This window comes from Gekko japonicus, unplaced genomic scaffold, assembly GCF_001447785.1.
Source record: "Gekko japonicus isolate JY-2015 unplaced genomic scaffold, Gekko_japonicus_V1.1 scaffold1177, whole genome shotgun sequence".
In the NCBI taxonomy this organism is placed as follows: Eukaryota; Metazoa; Chordata; class Lepidosauria; order Squamata; family Gekkonidae; genus Gekko; species Gekko japonicus.
The window spans coordinates 380,177-398,993 of NW_015160874.1; the positions used below are offsets into that span (position 1 = coordinate 380,177).

The window sequence follows — 18,817 nt, forward strand, 5'->3', positions numbered from 1 at the left end:
TTCTAGACAAGAGTGGAAGACCTCCGCTAAAACTACTAACCCTAATAGTGCTCTGAACAATGGAATATAGTTCCTGCCCTGCTACTGAAGTCATTTTTAGTTTTAATGCTAACTATATTAACATAAAGAAAGAGGGGGGAAACACAACTGATTATAAGGGTATTAATTTCTAACTGGGTTAAAGATTACAGAAAAATAATGCATACTTTCAATAGGTGGTTTTGGTCCACTCACTAGAGCTTCAGTGATCTGGGAGGCAACAGAGCTGTCAAAACCAGAATTGGAAGAATCCGGATCAGGGTCACTTAGAATACTTGGGAAACTTGCTTTACTCTGTGTCGGCAGTTCAGACTGACGCTCTGGAGAGAAAAACAATTCAATTTCAATGAAGACAAAACCCTGAGAAAAATTAAAAGCAGTTATAAAAAAAACAGATTAACATTATTTACTAATCCATCCCTCTGCCTAACTGCAGGAAATGATGGGACATTGGGATGCCCTCTGCAAGGGCAAGACCAGCACGTTTCTTTCCTGCTTTTAGTGTCAGAGGGATGGGATTTCCCACCTGTTAGCTGCTGTGGTATCATGACCTCCCCTCCTTTAAAGACAGACTTAAAACTTAAAGCCAACCTTTAAGCCTTAGTCAACATGGATGAAGTCATCGCTCAGCCTTTGGAGATTTCGATTAAACAGATACCACAAACTTTTGACCACAGACTCTTACCACCCTTGAGTTAAATTAAGTTACTTGGAAGCACTTCCCACTTATGTCAGTGGAACACGCTTCTAGAATGTACAGTCAGGATAAGCTGGAATGGAGATGCACGGGCGGGTGCGTTCAGACGCGCCGTCTGATGTGGTGTCGTGACAGTTAAGCGATGGATTTTATATGTACGATCACAGAGTCAACATCTGCCTCCCGTCCCCAGCTGTTGGTTTCCGGCTCAAAACCGCTTTAACCCAGAGTATTTTTTTACCAGGTCCCAAAGTAGTATTTTCTCAGCTCTCCCGTTTAAAGCCTCATTTCCCCCGTGTGATCGCGCCTCTGGTGTCAAGCCACTTCCGGTTTAAACTCCCTCCCCGCTCGGAAGCTGCCCGAGGCTTCCGCTTTTCGCCCGCCATTTTTTTTAGTGTCGGCGGTGCGCGCATAGGCGGAGCTCCACTACAGTGTTTTACATTTAAACAACTGCTTGTTTTAGAGTTTAGATACGTTCGGGATCTCATGGAGGCCATTTTCAGGTCAAACGTTTGTTGGAGGGGTTGGATTGATTCGCTCTGGTGGTTCTGCACATGCGCCCTGGTTGTTTCGCCCCCCCATTCTATGGATGAGCGCCTATGTGCATGTGCAAACAGAAAATTTTTTTAAAAACCCACTGACACACGCTTCTGTGTATCGGTAGTGTAGACGCTGGGGAGCGACGTGACTGCGCGGTGAGGTGGGATAAGGGAGGTAAGTGAGATCGCGATTATCCAAATCAAATATAATCCAGTTAGAACTGGAGCAGTTTAACCCGCTCTCAGCACGCCGTCTGACCGCACCCACGCTGTGGTTTGCCTGTGACTGGCACAAACACAGCTTCATGCTGTGCTTGCACAGCCACCTCGCTCCTCCCCATCTTACCACTGATGGAATGCCACTGAAGTTCAGGTTTGGGAAGCCTGAGTCAAGCTCCGAATCATATGACTTCCCAGTGCAGGCACCAAGACAAACTGGCACTTCCTCTCTCCTGGAAAAACACACACACACACCTCACACTGACAAAATCCTAAACTGGTTCTAAACAAAGGTTTAGAAACCTGGAGGGAAAGGAGAAAAACCTCCAATTCACCCAGGTGCCTGTCTCCCGACTTAAAGCAACCTGGAACCCGATTCAAGATTTCCCAAACTCAGAATTCATCAATCATGCCACAAGTGGGAGAGGACTGCATTAACCCAGCAACAAGCTTTGTTCACACCCATCATGGACAGACCTCGGTTTGTTGAGACATCTGAATGCAGCCTCCAGCTTCTGCTGGCACAGCCTATTTTCTGTAATTTTGGAGAAGGAAGGCTACATGAAAAGAGAACTGGCCCTGACCTGAATAGCCCAATCTCGTCAGATCTTGGAAACTAAGCAGGGCTGACCCTGGCAAGTAACTGGAAGGGAGACCTCCAAGGAATACCAGGGCTCAGGATGCAGAGGCAGGCAATCAAGCCACCTCCTGAAACGTCCAAATCCCACTAGGGGTTGCCAGAAGTCATCATGACTTCCAGGCATGCAAGTGTACACACACATATACACACACAGAAATCCACCAAAAAAAAAAGCACTGAAAGCAGACAAGGTCACATTTAGAGCAACCCTCTACAAAGGACATTTGGAGGCAAAAACTGTACACACTGTTGGCAAGCTGAAACCCAAACAATGAGTTCTAAACTTTATCAATTCATTATTTGGTTTACAAATTACAAGTAATTTCAAATATTTACAGTTTAGAAAGGCTCTCATCTTCCCAATTTTTTCAACACAGAGAAAAGAAGAAAGAAGAGGTGGATTCAACATCTCCCTTTTTTACTTAAGTGTTTCAATTATCTCAGGCAGCATTTCCCAAACTGTAGTCTGGGGACCCTGGCAGGGGTCCGTGAGGATACTTCAGTGGTTTGCAGATTCTTCATAGGAATGGAGTGCAGGCCCTTCTTGTATTTATTTTATTATTTTAAAATATTATTTTATTTCCATTCCACCAGGGCGGGTCACAACAGGATTATGAACAATAAAACCACAGACAATTCAGAATCCAATTTTAAAACAGATGGCAGGCCAATAATAATCCATCATGCTCCTTGCACTGAAGAGCAGGCAGGTAGAAACATTAGTAGTCCAGTTACTATTGATGGAAACCACTGCCCTGTATACCACTGAACGAGTATGAGGACCATTTGGGCAGGAGGGGCCAGAAAGAGCGGTCACCCACCAGTTAGCCAAACGCCCGGTGGAATGGTTCCATTTTACAGGCCCTGCAGAACTGTAGTAAGTCCTGCAGGGCCCTGATCTCAATTGGGAGCATGTTGGCCCTGGCCCTAGTTGAGGCCAGGCGGATGACTTTTGGGCCGGGGACTTGCAGTAGATGTTGCTCTACCGAGCGTAAAGCTCTACAGGGCTCATATGGGGAAGAGGCGGTCCCACAGATATGTTGGTCCCTGGCTGCATAGGACTTTAAAGGTTAACACCAATACCTTAAACTGGATCTGGTACTCAATTGGTAGTCAGTGCAATTGGCATAGCACCAGCTGAATACACACCTGCACAGATCACTGCAGCCAAGTCCTGGGGAGAGACGTAGGAAACTAGTTGCTGAACCAGCTGGAGATGGTAAAAGGCTGATTCGGCAACACTGGTGATCTGGGCCTCCACAGTTAATGAGGCATCCAGTATCACTCCTAAACTCCGCACCCTTGGTGCTGGCACTAATGGTGCGTCACTGAGGGCTGGGAGCCAAACTCCCAGATCTGCCCCCCCCTGCTCAGGAACAGGACCTCCACCTTAAGATGCATTTAATTTCAGCCAATTCTGATGCAACCAACGAGTAACGGCCTCCAGTGCCCTGTCCAAAATATCCTGGGCTGAGTCTGGCTGGCCACCAACGGATACAGCAGGATGTCATCAGCCTACTGATGACAACCCAGCCCAAAACTCTGAATTAGCTGAGCAAGGGGGCGCATGTAGATATTAAACAATGTGAAAATGTATCCCCCTCAGTTTTCTAGGACTGGAGGACAGGGACTCTTCAAGGTAAGGCTAAGGACAGCTGCCCCTTCCTTCAAAGGGCAGAAATTTATAAAAGATGCTGCTGCCTGTGTTCATTAAGTTTTAAAGCCCTAACCAGAAAACATGCTGACTGGGCACTGAGAACCAACAACAGCCCTAGGAACCCTAACTGACTGAATGGTACTTCCAGTATAAAACAACTGTTTTTTGCTCATTTTCCAGTGCAAAGCATTTCAGCATACAGATGAACTCATGCTCCTCTATGTCCACAGATAACAACAACCACTTGTGGTTTTCAGCTGCATACCTGAAGTTCACACTTTGGTCCCTATTTCTATGAGAAGCTCTGAAAGTTCTTCCAGGCCTCTTCCCGCCTGTGCTCTTCTGGTGGGAAGTTATTACCCAATAAGGATGTTTCTTGCTGCTCCTGCTGCACAGTCCCTTTCAATCAAGGGGTAAAATCATAACTTCTATCAGGGCTTTTGAGTTGTGGCTATAATAAAATCAGCTATTGTCTAAGAACCAACCCTGTTCTCTTGCTTTCAGACAATATAAACATTTTACTTAAACCTGTTTTTAAAGGAGAGCTAATAAGGTTCTCACTGGTGGTGGTGGTTGTTTTGAGAACATCAAGGAATGGAGGCTTCCATGGGACATGAATGTCTTCTTGGGCACACATAAAGGGGCTGTCAAGCACAAGGTGGATATCAGCAAAGGAGTATAGGAGGGCCTGGTGGGTGCATGACCTTTTAATGCAAAATGGAGGTCCTGGTTGCTAAAGTTTGAGAACCACAGATTGAATTATCCAATTAAGTATTTAAAATATTTAAAAGTATTTCAAAAACGCAGTTCCTTGATAAAAAGAATGCAACAGTATTGTGTCAAAGTTGATTTTAGGAATTTCACAAATAACATGGCCTACATTTTTCTATGCTGACAAACCATCTCAACAATTTACTGGATTTTTATAGGATTACACAAAATTAAAAGCATTGCTTGGGATAAAATTAGATCAAAATTCACAAATCCACTGGTCAGTATCAATCAGGCAAGTAAAGCTCAGGGTGAGGTCAATTATACTTAGAAAAGCTCCATCATGACAACAATGATAACTTTAAAAATGTTTGTGCCTTCAGCACTGGTATTAATTGTAGTAAAGACATAAATCCTAACTCCATCTGTCTGGAGCTCTCATCTGAGCGAACATACGCCTTCGTAATTTGTGGTCTTGATGTAGAAGAAAAAACACTTCTAAAAAGCACAGAAATACTGTAAGAGGAAAAAAGCTCCACGCTATTCAAAAGAAAACCACTGGAGATGCTTTGTGGAGCAAAATTTTCCTCTCATTTGTCAATTCCAGGAAGTCTCCTTTAATTACAGAGGGAGTGTTCTAAAAAACAGGGATTCAACTACAGGTCAGTTCTGCTTAATCAAAGCAATCCTTATCAGATAAACAGTTTGTACTTACAAGATCTTTGCCAGAATACTTTTCCTTTTTCCATAAGCAACAGATGACACAAAAGTTGGCAGACAAGCTCTAAAACAATCCATCTCTAATACTGTACAAAACATTACTAACATGCTAATCACAATATATGTTTTTCTCAGGACTAAGTCCTACAGCCTGACTTGAAAAGCACAGGCTACCGTGATCTCATTAGATCTCAGAAGCTAAGCAGGGTCTCAGTGCAGGGGCAGGCAATGGCAAACCACCTCTGAATGTCTCTTGCCTTGAAAACCCTATGGGGGTTGCCATAAATCAGCTGGGACTTGATGGCAAAAATATATATGTAAGTCCTATAAAAGTCACAGGAACTTACTTTATGTGACCATGCTTAGGATTGCTATGCAGTATTTCTCAAAATTTATATCCCAAGAGGAAAAAAAATGTGAAAGCTCAGATAAACTGACAACTTAATGAGTAGAATAGAAACTGTAAACACAACTATTAAGCATACTCTGAAAAAAGGCCTACTGGCTCAATCAGTTTTTCTGGTACAATGGATGTGCACAAACTAACTTCTTGTACAACATACACAGACCTATCTTAAGAAGGGGGGAGGAGGAGGAGAAGGAGAGGAGATTGGATTTATACCCTGCCCACCACTCGGAGTCTCAGAGCGACTTACAAACTCCTTTCCCTTCCCCTCCCCACAACAGAAACCCTGTGAGGTAGGTGGGGCTGAGAGAGCTCTTTCCAGAACTGCCCTTTCAAGGACAGCTCTTGTCAGAACTATGGCTTCTGTTGCAGAAATATTCACATTCTTCTGAATGCTCAAAGGACATATTTTGGAATGGAGAGGAACAGCTAAAAATCTTGCAAGGAATTATTAAATACACAGAACTACTATAAATAATCCTTTATAAAAAATGTGTTATTTAATATTAGGTTTCCCTTGCTTGAAAGCCAGTCCAATCCGACTCTAGGGTTGCAGTGCTCATCTCTGTTTCCAAGCCGAAGAGCCAGCGCTGTCCGAAGACATTTCCGTGGTCATGTGGCCGGCCTGACTATACACCAAGGCGCACGGAACGCTGTTACCTTCCCACCGAAGTGGTACCTATTTATCTACTTGCAATTTCTTGCTTTCGAACTGCTAGGTTGGCAGGAGCTGGAACTGGAGATGGGAGCTCACTCCGTCACGCGGCACACTCGGGTCTCAAACTGCTGAACTACTGACCTTCCACAGCCTGCAGTTCAGCGTCTTAACCACTTGAGCCACCGCAGCTCCTATTTAATATTACGAAACTGTAAAATTATGAGTTAATCGCGGGGTGATCTTACTTCCATAAGGGAAGCAAAGATATGAAGTAGCCTCTGGGCACCTACCAAGCAGAGGAGCTGATGCCTGGTAACGGAGGTGGTTCTTTCTCTGAGTTCTCAGTGAGCCTCTCTCTTATATGCAATAGAAGGATTCAAAATGTATCATTCCTTAGTCAACCTGATTAGTCATTCAGTGGATAATTCAACTACGCTCATTGGCCCACTAACTTAGAACCAACAAAATGAGGGCCTCAGACATAGTGAAGTTTAACTGAAAGGTCTGGCAGGAGAGAATAAATGGCCAACCAAGGCCTGGTCAGCATGAGCTGGGTGATGTCAAGGTTCAGCAGCAGTTGGTAGAGGCAAAAAAAAAAAAAGCTGAAAAAGAGGACATCAGAGGAACACCTGGCTGAAGGAACAAGCCCCTCATCCAGCAAGGGAAAATGACAGGAAGAGAAGCTGAGAGGATCCCCTGAGAAAGGGACAGAGTTTTCTAGGTAAAGGCCTTGGCATACTTATTCCAACATCTTCAGTGAGCAGTCCTGGCCAGGGGGAAATTACTAGGTTTATAGATGTACCAGGAAGGAAGGAAGACCCAAAGGAAGACTTCAGAGCAGGCAAGCCTCTGTTAAGTGCTCTCTTAGGGTGCAGGCTAAAGAAAGGGAAATTGTGTATTTAAAATTTCATTAGAGGAGAGCACTAGCACAGAGATTTCTACCACCACTATCACCCACAATAACATATACTGTCGAACAAGGATCCCCAACCTTTTTGAGCCCGCAGTCTTGTCTGGAATTATGACACAGGGCGGTGGAGCCAACCACAAAATTTCAGTGATTGAGGTTATATATAATTCCAATAGTAACTCTTCAACATTTCAGGCAGAAGCTCTGTTTAATAGGATGCCTTTTAATCGACACAACCAATCAGAAGCCCTGCTGCACAAAAGCCCCACCTAGCCCCACCCACTTTGTAAAAGCATTTGGCAGGCACAAGGAAAGGTATTGGTGGGCACTATGATGCCCACGTGCACCACACATTGGTGATCCATGCTGTAGAACAAATGCTCAAAATTAATAGTAGGTTTTAAAACATTTAACTGTTTAACATTTATGTTTTTTCAATCTCTTCATCGCAGCCTCTGCCTAGCCTCTCTCTAGAATATTCCAACCTATCAGTGTACAAATAAAAAAGTGTGTTTTACACTTACACATAAATGGCAGCAAAAACACAATTCAATAGATGTGTATTTTTAAAAGAGATCTTTGGTGGTTTTATATTCGTCACTATGGAACCCCAGTACCAAAACATTCACACAGAGCTCCCCAGTCCCCACCCCCAGGTAAGGCAAGATATACTACAATCCATTACATCAGCATGAGATATTGACTCTCTCTGGAAGGGAGACTGTAGTCATATTGTATTTGAACTTAAAGTGTGACTGGGATACTGGTTTGGTTCATGCGAAAAAGCTTCCAGATTTCATTGTGTTCACTGTTCATGAATAGTACTTGTATATTAAACTGGTAAGCCTTATGTGGTAAACTGGATTTACAGTTGCTTTAGGAGGAGAAGCACTTTTGTGGTTTGTTCCCCAGATATTCAGAGCCATATCTCTGCTTTAAATGGAAAAATATCTCCACAAAAGTTCAGTGCTAGAAACAAAGGGTCAAAGAATTAAAAGCACTCTTTATACCCAGGCTTTAATAATTCTTCCTGCATTTCATACAAGTTAAATGAAAGGGCCAACTGTACTTGCAGTCCTTAAAAATGCAGACTGCAGTGATGTAGGTTTTCTGGAAAAATATAAACCAGAAAACGTTCTGGAAAATGTCATAATGCACTAAAAGCACAATCTGATTTAGCATATTCATATAGATGTATTTAGTAAACATTTTTAAAGTACCCCATGTTTAATTTTACATCCCAACAGCAACAAATACCTGAACTGAAATATAGATTAGGAAAAATACATATCAAGTGCAATTTAAAATGTTATATTCAAACACAGACAAATTTTTGCTGGAATAATATTTGCAAAAATATAAAGACAATATAGCATGTACTTCCTCTACACTGTTTAAATTTAATAAAAAATAACAGACACTGAAAATGGTTCACACAGTAACAGAATTACTCTAGGAGATCAACATGCCCAAAGACTCAAATCACTCTTTATAGTATTGCAATGAAATTTTAGCATACCCAAACCACTATATGTTATGTATACTAGCATGCTCCTAGCAAAGAAAAAACTATTGCTGCTATTTACTTTGCCTTTTTTCCCCATGCAGAACAAGGAAATTGTCTATTTTCCTTCATTTTCCTCCTCCAGCAGCAGCTGCTCTTATCTGCAATCAGCAAGGGAAGCAAACCGAGAAAAAGCAGCTATGAACTGAAGAATTATTATTTAAGATCCCAAATTATCTCCTATAAGTGATAAAAATGGCATACAGTTCATCAGACATTGCAGAAGCACAATATGTTCAGATTCAAGCTCATTCTGTAAACACATACTGAACTGTACATGTTAGCTAGTAGGTAAAAGGAGAAAGAAGCCATTCATTTCACAAAACAGACAATGCTAGCAAATGCTATAGTTCATTCCAGAGCATTCAAATCTCAGGATTTCTTACCTGCTAAAGCTAGCTGAAGACCACTTATATCCACTGAATGGCCCATATTCCCTACATCCATTGAGGCAATCTGTCGAGGAGTCTTTTTAAAGAGCTCTCTAGGTGGGGCCAACATCAGCTGAGAAAGGAAGAACTTTTCTGGTGGTGTTATAGGTGGCAGGAAACCTGGATAAGACAATTTTATACTCTTAGATGGGTTCAACATTTCACATTGTAAAAAATATAAATACAAAAAAAAGTAAGTATGAAGTTGATATAACAAGTTAGCACAGACACTGCAGTAATCAGCAACACAAAGAAAGAAGTTTCAGAGGATAGTGTATAAACTTTTGAGAGTCAAAGCTCCCGTCATCAGATAAGAAGTTCTTGCTTTATATTAAGCAGAGTACCAGTAAGTATTTGACTGAATAGTCAGAAGCAAAGAAATTAGAAGTTTAAAAAAATATATTGAACTCTTCCCGCCATTACCCCAAATGTTTAAAAGGGACATTAAAAAGCCAATTTCTGGTATTGTTAACATTAAAAACATTTATGATCCTTCTTACATTAATCCTCACAATTCTGTGAAGATATTTTCCCCATGTTATAACTACAAACTGAGCTGACCTGAAACACCCAAAGAATTCATACGACAGTATGCTTTAAAGTAATCACATGAATGGAATTGGTACAGTCATAACTTAAAATTTGGGCTGTTGTGAACTTACTGATGGCTTTGGAGACCTTATGATATGAATTGGGCCTACATATAAAAGCTGCAGATTCTTCTATGTTTTGCTCTGTACAGCTATCATGCAATCATCACACACACCTCCCCAAGTCCCCATACCCTGCATTCACTAATTTGTCTCTCCAAAGGGTACTTAACCTTAGAAGCACTCACAAAGTACTAGATAGTCACTAATTTAAGAAACACACCCTGGTACCTTACAGAACATGTTTTACTTGACTTTATCAAGTAACATGCCTAGACAGTGAAGTATAAATACTAGCTCATGTATGACATGGGAGATACAGTTTTAAGGATCAGGTCTTTGTTTCCAAAACACAAGTCAAAGCCCACACCTTGTACCATATATTCTTTTCTCTACAAAACAGACATATCAGGTGTAGGTTAGCCACAAGCAAAGCGGCTTAGTTTTCAACCTCAGCATGGTATAAGGGGCTTAGCGTGGTACATGCTGTGAAAACACTCCTAGTTTCCCTATACACTCACGAAACAGACATGGTTCTTCTACAGCTGGGTAAGAACCACCAGGCACCAAAGGGTAAGACGTACTTCAACACCTGTTTCCTCAGAACAGCTTAATACTGAATATTATACCACCATTAACCATCAGGGCCCATGCTGTTGTGAGAAAGGAGAACAAAGGGTGTTAAACCACACATGACCAGTGTTCCCTCTAAGCTGAGTTAGTGTGAGCTAGCTCACAGATTTTTAGCCTCCAGCTCACAGATTTTTGTTTTAGCTCAGGAAGGATGGCTCCAGAGCAAGCTAATTTATGCAGTAGCCAAATCACTCGCTCACTACTTTAATGCCAGTAGCTCACAAAGAAGAATTTTTGCTCACAAGACTCCACAGCTTAGAGGGAACATTGCACATGACTGATTGCCAGAGTTGGGAAATTAAGAGAAACTGTTCCAGATTACTCAGGGAATGCTACAAGATCCATCCCTAAAACATGCCACGTGTGTAAGAAAGATGGGGTACCAAAGTTATAACAAAGGATGAAGTTAGTATTGTTTTAAACGGTTGCGTTATAAAGAGGCATTCAGAGTTTTGAAAGGTGTGTGGGGGGGACTCACACAGAAGGTCCAATGTTCCCTCTAAGCTGTGGGGGTCTTGTGAGCAAAACTTTGTGAGCTGCTGGCATTAAAGTTGTGAGCCAGTGATTTGGCTACTGCATAAATCAGTTTGCTCTGGAGCCACCTCTCCTGAGCTGAGACAAAAATGTGTGAGCCGGAGGCTAAAATACTGTGAGCTGGCTCACACTAACTCAGCATAGAGGGAACACTGCGTGACAGAACCACACACAAGTCCATCCCCGAAAGGTGCCTTAACGGAGAGAGTGCTTAAGAAGCCTCCTCTGCCCTTCCGAGGCCAGGGCTCCCCCCTGAGGAGGCGAAGTACCTGAGAGCGGGGGCCTCTCGCTGTCGTCTCCTCCTCCCCCTCCGCCGGCCGGGCCAGGGCCGGAGTTCGAGGAGGCGCGCTCGGGGGGCGCCGGGTTGAGGAGGTGGGCGAAGATGGCGGCGAAAGGGTTGGCGGCCAGGGGCTCGGTGCGGTACATCTCCCACAGCAGGTAGAGGGCGGTGAGGCGCTGCGGGGGGCTGGGCAAGAGGTCGGGCTGCTGGAGGAGCAGCACCAAGACGGAGCCCACGCGGAAGTGCTCGGCCTTGCCGAAGTAGTGGTGGAAGGCGGTGGAGAGGCCCTCGAAGGTGCTGCCTCCGGCCTCCTCCGACACGATGCTCAGCAGGCTCGACAGCTCCTTCGGGGAAAGGCTCATCTTCGGCGGCGGCGGCACCGCCTCGCTTCTAGTGGGGCTACTGCTACAGCCGGCAGCGCCGGGAATCGAACTCGCGCTCTCCGCTGCACTGCCAGCCTCGGAGCGGATGTTAGCCCCACCCCCGGGCATCCAGCGCTTCCCCGCCCGCTGCCTCACTTGCGCGTCCGCGCGAGCACCTGCTCAATTGCCGCCGCTACTTCTACGGCCGCCACTGATGCCGCCTTATTACTTCATCCTTCCGCGCATGCTTTGATAACTTGTTGCCCGCGTGCGCATGCGCGCGCCAGCCTCTTCCTCCCGCTCACTTTCCTGCCTCTCCCCCCCCCCCAAAAAAAGATCCTAGTTCCTCGCCGGCTCCCCCCCCCCTCATCATTGTCGTAAAGCGATGGGGTGGGGCCGGGAGGGAGAGGCGGCAGTCTCCATGGGAAGACTTAGGGGTTCGCGGGTTCCTGCACAAGGAGATTGGTCCTTTCTTTTCACACGGGAGGGATGGATTGGCTGCTTGAAGGCAGGAAGGGACTGGCTATTGGTTCCCTCGGGACAGGAAGCCGTGGGTTGCTATGCTGGCAGCTCAACGATGTGTAATGTTCTACAAACGGGAGCGAAGGTCGGAATATGAGGCCCAGCTCGGTGTTCAGAATAGGCTGCGAAAGTAGGCAACTTCCAGGGCAGGCAGTAGCGCTTACTTCCGAGGATAGAAGCTTATTTATTTACTAGTACGTTTTTGTCCTTCTGTTATTTTTAAAACTAGCTTCTTACTGTCAGATTAAGCATTCCAAGGCTAATTGTATGAGAAACATGAAATCTGTTCAGCCGGGTGATTTGTTTAGTATCCCACCCCCAAAATTCTGTCCATTAGATTGTTCCCCCCAGCATGTCTAAAAAAACCCCTGAATGCAGCATACACCTTCCCCTCGCCGCCCCGAAGGTTATGACCATAAATTCTGATTTGGCCAAGAGTGACTGGCCCTGGGACAAAAAAGCAAGCTTCCTGGCAAAGGGGGGATTTGAAACTGAGGTCGAATCTGCATTTGTCTTTCTCACTGGTGTCCCAGCCTTCTGACTCAGTCTTCAAAAAAGCTGTCTACGCATCACAGGGGGGGAGGCGTGGCTAATTGCCCCGGCGCAGTTTGATCTGCGATTACACGATCACCGGTGGCACACCACCGGTCCTTCCCTCGTGCTGGCGGGTAAACGAGGGACCGGAGGGGAATGCTGCGCACCAGCGCGATCACACAACGGGCGTCTGGAGGCAGCCCATGCGAAACGTTTACTAGTACCTTGGAGGTACTAGTTTTTTAACGCGCATTGTTGGCAGTAAGCCATGGGTGCGCTCCACTTCCCAGACGTTGGGGTGTGATCGCGCCCGGATAATCCGCCCACCATCCGTGCCTCTCCCATGGCAAGTTTGCCGTGTGACCGGGGCCAAAGACAGTTTTCTATTTAACATACATTATAGTCCCTTGGACTGCGAGGAGATGAAACCATTAAATCCTAAAAGAAATCAACCCTGAATGTTCCCTGGAAGGCCAGATACTGAAGCTGAAGCTCAAATACTTTGGCCACCAAATGAGAAGGGAGCACCCACTGGAGAAGACCCTGATACTGGGACAGATTGAAGGCAGAAGAAGGGGACAGCAAAGGATGAGATGGTTAGACAGTGTTATCGATGCAACGAACATGAAAATAAGCAAACTCCAGAGGATGGCGGAAGACAAGAGGGCCTGGTATGATGTGATCCATGGGGTCACGAAGACTTGGACTCGACTGTGCAACTGAACAACAACAGTCCAAAGGTTGTTCATCATGAAATAAGGCTTAGTTTTTAATTATGTAGCATGAGGCTATACATGCAATGTTTAAATGCCTTGGTAAAGGAATTCCTTTAACCCATTCACAATGTCATACTCTTCCAGAGATTCCTGTAAGATTATTGGACAGTTTTTCTATCTAGAAGATGTTATCACAGATGCTTGGTTTTACAGTTCTCAAAACTGTGAGTTTGTGTCAGTAGAGATCACATGCCTACACAGAGTCCCCAGCATTCTTTTTTAACTGAGGTGTGTGAGGACCCAAATTCGGAGCAATTATGTGGCGTGTGGGGAAGGGGGATTAAGCATCCATCCCACATGATCTTCCCAAACTCAGACATCCCTAAGGAGTCACTGTCCCATTGGGACACACGTACAGGTCTCTGTATTAGTTTAGGTGATGAGGATGGAGAACCAGGCAAAAATCAACCCCATGTTCTGCTAAAGCTGCTTCTGTTGGTGCAAAAGCAAGGTGGAGCAAACAGCATCAGCTTTAAACAAGTTTCAAGGATTGCTAGAGGAAGGGAGAGGCAGGAAAAATCTGCCTCAGCAAATGCCTTCTGTGTGGGCTCCCTTCCATTCAACCCATAGTTTGGCCCTGTGAGGAACAAGATGGAACAATAGAGTTGGCATTGACCTTTGTAGCCAACTGCGGTATCGTCAGACATAATGGCTCATAAAATTAAATTTACAAGAGGAATCTGTCACTATTGTTTACAGTTTTTCCTTGATTTGGTAGTTCTCCTATTCCATGGAATAGCAACAAAAAAAAGGGGGGGGGACCCCATAGTGTTCAGCTTCCCAAGAGCCTCAGTTTTTATTTTAAAGTCCTTAGAATTGCAGATACATGCTTGTGGCTCACATTTGGTAAAATCCCCAAAGACAGAGGAGTAATTGAGTTAGCTTGTCAATGCACTACAAAGTGCCTTGCCTCTTCCCTACATTAGCTGAAGGGGAATACAAAATAGTAAAGAGTGCTGGATAGATTATGCAGCTTAATGAAAATGTAGCAGATTGGTTTTATCTGTGTAATACATACAATTACTGAATTAAATGGAGGAGGAGAATGATGTAAGGCACTTTGGGTCCCCCTTGGGGAGAAAGGTGGAGTATAAATAGAGTAAGTGAATAAATAAATACAGACTTTGGGTTACCTCAATGCAATGCAAAGAGTTGAATGCGAGTGTGTACACAGGAGTGCTGATGGTATGACTGGTCAAAAATGATGTGACCAGTTCACCAGTTAAATATTAGTCAAATATTTTTGAAGCATTAACTGTATTAGGACAGGTTACTTCTCATCAACAAGTATGATACTAGCTACAAAAATGAATTAGTAAACTATTACTGAAAAATTAACTTTGTAAAAAAGTGGTAAGGAATGCTTACAACGTTTAACAAGTTCTGTAACTTGTTAGACTCTAAATTAAACAGGAGTCCAGTAGCACCTTAGAGACTAACAAAATAAGTGTCATCAAGTCAGAGTTCCCAGAAGCTTATGCTGGAATAAACTCTCTGCTTGTCTGGTGTAGTGGTTAAGAAAAAGAGCAGTTTCTGTCAGAGTTCTCTCAGCCCCACCTACCTCACGGGGTGCCTGTTATGGGGAGGGGAAGGGAAAGGAGTTTGTAAGCCACTCTGAGACACCTTTGGGTGGGGGGGTATAAATCCAATCTCTTCTTCTTCTTCTTCTCTTAGACTTTGCTCATGTCAGCAGGTGCTTTGATGGGTGCAAGACTGCAAATGGTCAGAATGAACACCTGTCTAGAGACACGTGCTTCCTCTGTTGTGGGTCCCACCTTTATGGAGTGGGCCTGCTTGAGGAGGCCAGGAAAGCTCCCACACTCCTGGCTTTCCACAAACTATGCAAAACTGAACTATTTGAGAGGGATTTTCTGTACAGGTAACAGGGACGTACTGCACAAAATTGTTCATACACTTACTTGAATAAATGATTCGGGACTGTGGTCTTTACTGCAGTGTAAAGCTTATTGTAAGTAGAATCATGTTATTCAGTTTTTGTGTATCTATGCTTCAGTTCTTTCTGGTGGTCCCAGACTTCTAATATTCTAATGCATTGGTTATTGGACATCCCATTGTGTTGACTGTATTGACTGGCTATGTATAATCTGCCTTGAATCTCTGTGAAAAAGGCAGACTATAAATAACATACATAAATATTAGGGAAGGTTCATTTAAAAGGCCTTCATAGGTCTTTTTATGGCATCATCCTTGCCATTTGCTGTTGGCATTCTGGGAACTGTGGCCATTGGCACAGAAGCCTGAGTCACGGGCAGGGTAGGGGCATGCAGCACCCTGGGGGGTGGTCAGGACTTCACACCACACTCCACCTTCCGAGAACTCTTCCAGCACTCAGAGAACAGTCAACAGTTTTTTATTTGCATCTTGCTTACTCCCTCCCACCAGGTGGACTTGCTTTGTTCCGTTCCTTCTATGTCCACTCCAGGCTCTGCCTCACTATGGCCTTTAAATTTCCCCCCAGCATCCTGGCCCTATCCCTTCTTCTGTCCCCAGGCCCTACATAATCCCAAAGGCAGTCCCTTGCTTCCCACCGTGATGGCCACAGCCAGCCATCCCCGCCCCCATGTGGGTTCCCAGTCACATCCTGCCTACTGGCTTGTCCAAAGGCCCGCCTTCCTCCCCTGACCCAGGAGACATCTTTCTGTGCTCTTCACACTGAAGAAGGAGGAGGACGACATTGGATTTATATCCTGTCCTTACCTACCTGAAGGAGCCTCAGAGTGCCTTATAATCCCTTTCCCTTCCCCTCCCCACGACAGATACCCTGTGAGGTAGGTGGGGCTGAGCTCTTTTGAGAAGTGCTCTTGACAGAACAGCTCTGAGAGAGCCATGACTGACCCAAGGTCACACCAACAGCTGCATGTGGAGGAGTGGGGGCTCACCCAGTTCTCCCAGATTAGAGTCTGGGCTCCTAACCACTATACCACACTGCCGCTGTCATCCTCCCCCCATCAGCTCCTGGCCAAGAGAAGGGCACCTGTGGCTCCTCCTGGCTTCAGGGACTCACTCATGTTTCACAAACACCAATAACTTTTTATATTGTAATCTGAAGGCAGCACAGGCAACAGGACTTTGGTGAGTGGAACAACTTTTGATCATACTTGGTGGTTAGGTAATGCTTTTCAAGAGTTCACATACATTGTCAGTGGCAAACGGCACTTCCCCAAAGTGAGGAGGCTTACAAGTTCATGTGCCTTGTCAAACCACTCCTAGCAGCAGAGCCTGGTGGCTCAAGAATTCAAGCACACAGAAAGCATGTTGATTATTAAAGGTGGGCTGACTAGATTCCTGTCACCATCTGCACGTAACAGCAGGCCAACACCGATCAAACACAAACGGCAGCTTGTGCCATGACTAGAAAGCAAGAAATAACCAACAGGCAGGGTAGATCCCTCAAGGAGGGGAATCAGGCATCACCTTACCTGCATGAGATGATCAAGTAACAAAGCAAGCAGAAGACTCTCTGGAAAACATCCATTTTAGAGATTAGGAGCATGCCACCTATCTTGAGAGATGACCGCATCCATCTTTTTCTGTCATGTGCACAGGAATCAAGCACCTGCACAAAGAACACCCACTATTTCACACTCAGTGCTGAGGACAACAACGAGGGAATACTGTTGCTTGCAATGCCAAGCTTGGCCGACTCTGTGCTGAACTAAAGTAGACATTGACCAAGGCTCAAACTGAAAGTAAGGCAGAAGTCTGAGCCTCCAAACAGCATACTACTTCTTTAGCCCAAGTCAACAGACCCCTCCGTGGACCATTTTCTATCAAAGAAATATCGACACTAGTTAAGAAACGTTAGTATTATTTTGTCCTAGGACCTAGTTCTAGCCCCCTTGGGTCAAATCCATAAAAACGACCAACTTGAAACATCTTTGATACAGGCTGACCCTGTCGAAACTAGTTTTGAATGCTTTTAACCTAGTTCTTTTGCAAGTGGCAGAGGGAAGTGAAGAGAGACTATGACTGGCATTGTCTCTTTTCCCTCATGGGGAATCTCAAGGGGAAGCACTGCCATTAGACCTCTCAGTCACCCCAGCTAATCTAGATTATATATGGTTTTGGTGGTGTGAAGTCTCACTTCTCCATTTGGGCTGCATCTACATGTGGAAGGTAGGAACTGCAAATCAGGAACTAGGAACCAGTCTTACCCTCTGAAAGTGAAGGCTTAATGGTGGCCTCTCACCTGTGGTCAGATCTGGTCCCCTTTTTCCAGCTACATCAGAAACAGGAAAAGCAGAAGTAGGAGGTGCCTGGGCTTCCCCACTTCCTGCTTTTTATACCCATGTCTGCTTCACTTCTTTTTGTTGTTGTTCAGTCGCACAGTCGAGTCCGACTCTTTGCGACCCCATGGACCAGATCTTACTTCCAAGTAAATGCACGTTGGCTTGAGATGCCAATGTGGTTATTTTCTGAAACAAAGTAAAATGTTTATGGTACACTGTATACATTATTTATCATTATAGATCATAGATATTTATAGATCAAGCAATGGAAAGTGTAGTGCTTAGATAAATGAATCTTTTAAAAATGTTTTATTACTTTGTTTTCTTTATTGGACTTACCTCCACTGACCTGCTTCTGCCTGTTTGATATTTTTCCAAGAGTGAAGTACAACTTTGTAGGTGACCCTTTCTAATTCGATACACAGTCCCAGGTTCAGTTGTTTAGTGCTTTTAAACTATGAGGTACCTCTTCAGTGCTGCTCTCTGGTTTTCCATTTTCCCTCAATGCTAAAAGCTTTTATGTATACTTTTAATGATTTTCTGCCTGTTTGATATTTTTCCAAGAGTCAAGTACAACTTTGTAGGTGACCCTTTTTCGATACAGAGTCCCGGGTTCAGTTGTTTAGTGCTTTTAAACTATGAGGTACCTCTTCAGTGCTGCTCTCTGGTTTTCCATTTTACCTCAATGCTAAAAGCTTTTATGCATACTTTTAATGATTAATTACAGAAATATAATGCCATTAGTAGGGGGGGAAACCAGGCCTCGGTTACTGTCGGAGCGCACCGGAGCACCGCTCCACCAGTCAGGAGCCCAGGGAGCGGGCACACCCAGCCATCAGTTGGGACATGGGGGGACGTTCCCCCGCCTCCCTGAGCCCCGGGGTGGTGGCCTTGGACTCGTAGGGGCATATTCCACCTCTCGTGTGTGATGCTGCTCGGACATCACACCCGAGAGATCATACTGGCTCCCCCAACTCTCGGGGGGGGGCTCTTTAAAACGTTATGGCCACCGATGATGTTCTCGGCGGCAGCTGCAATGCCCGCGCGGGGGGTGGGTGTGGGGCGAAATGTTCCCTTGCCTCCCT

The 18,817-nt window shown here is 44.8% G+C and overlaps 1 protein-coding gene across 1 annotated transcript in view; it reads right to left on the reverse strand.

Annotated features, from left to right (window-relative positions):
- CNOT11 (CCR4-NOT transcription complex subunit 11) overlaps positions 1-11,952 on the reverse strand; it is an 18,423-nt gene extending 6,471 nt beyond the window's left edge. The window contains exons 1-3 of the mRNA XM_015422719.1: positions 11,278-11,952; positions 9,147-9,311; positions 207-359 (exon numbers count right to left, since the gene is read on the reverse strand). Coding sequence (XP_015278205.1) covers positions 207-359; positions 9,147-9,311; positions 11,278-11,779 — 820 coding nt within the window. The 5' untranslated portion in view covers positions 11,780-11,952. The remainder of the gene's footprint in view (positions 1-206; positions 360-9,146; positions 9,312-11,277) is intronic.
- Positions 11,953-18,817: the final 6,865 nt, after the last annotated feature.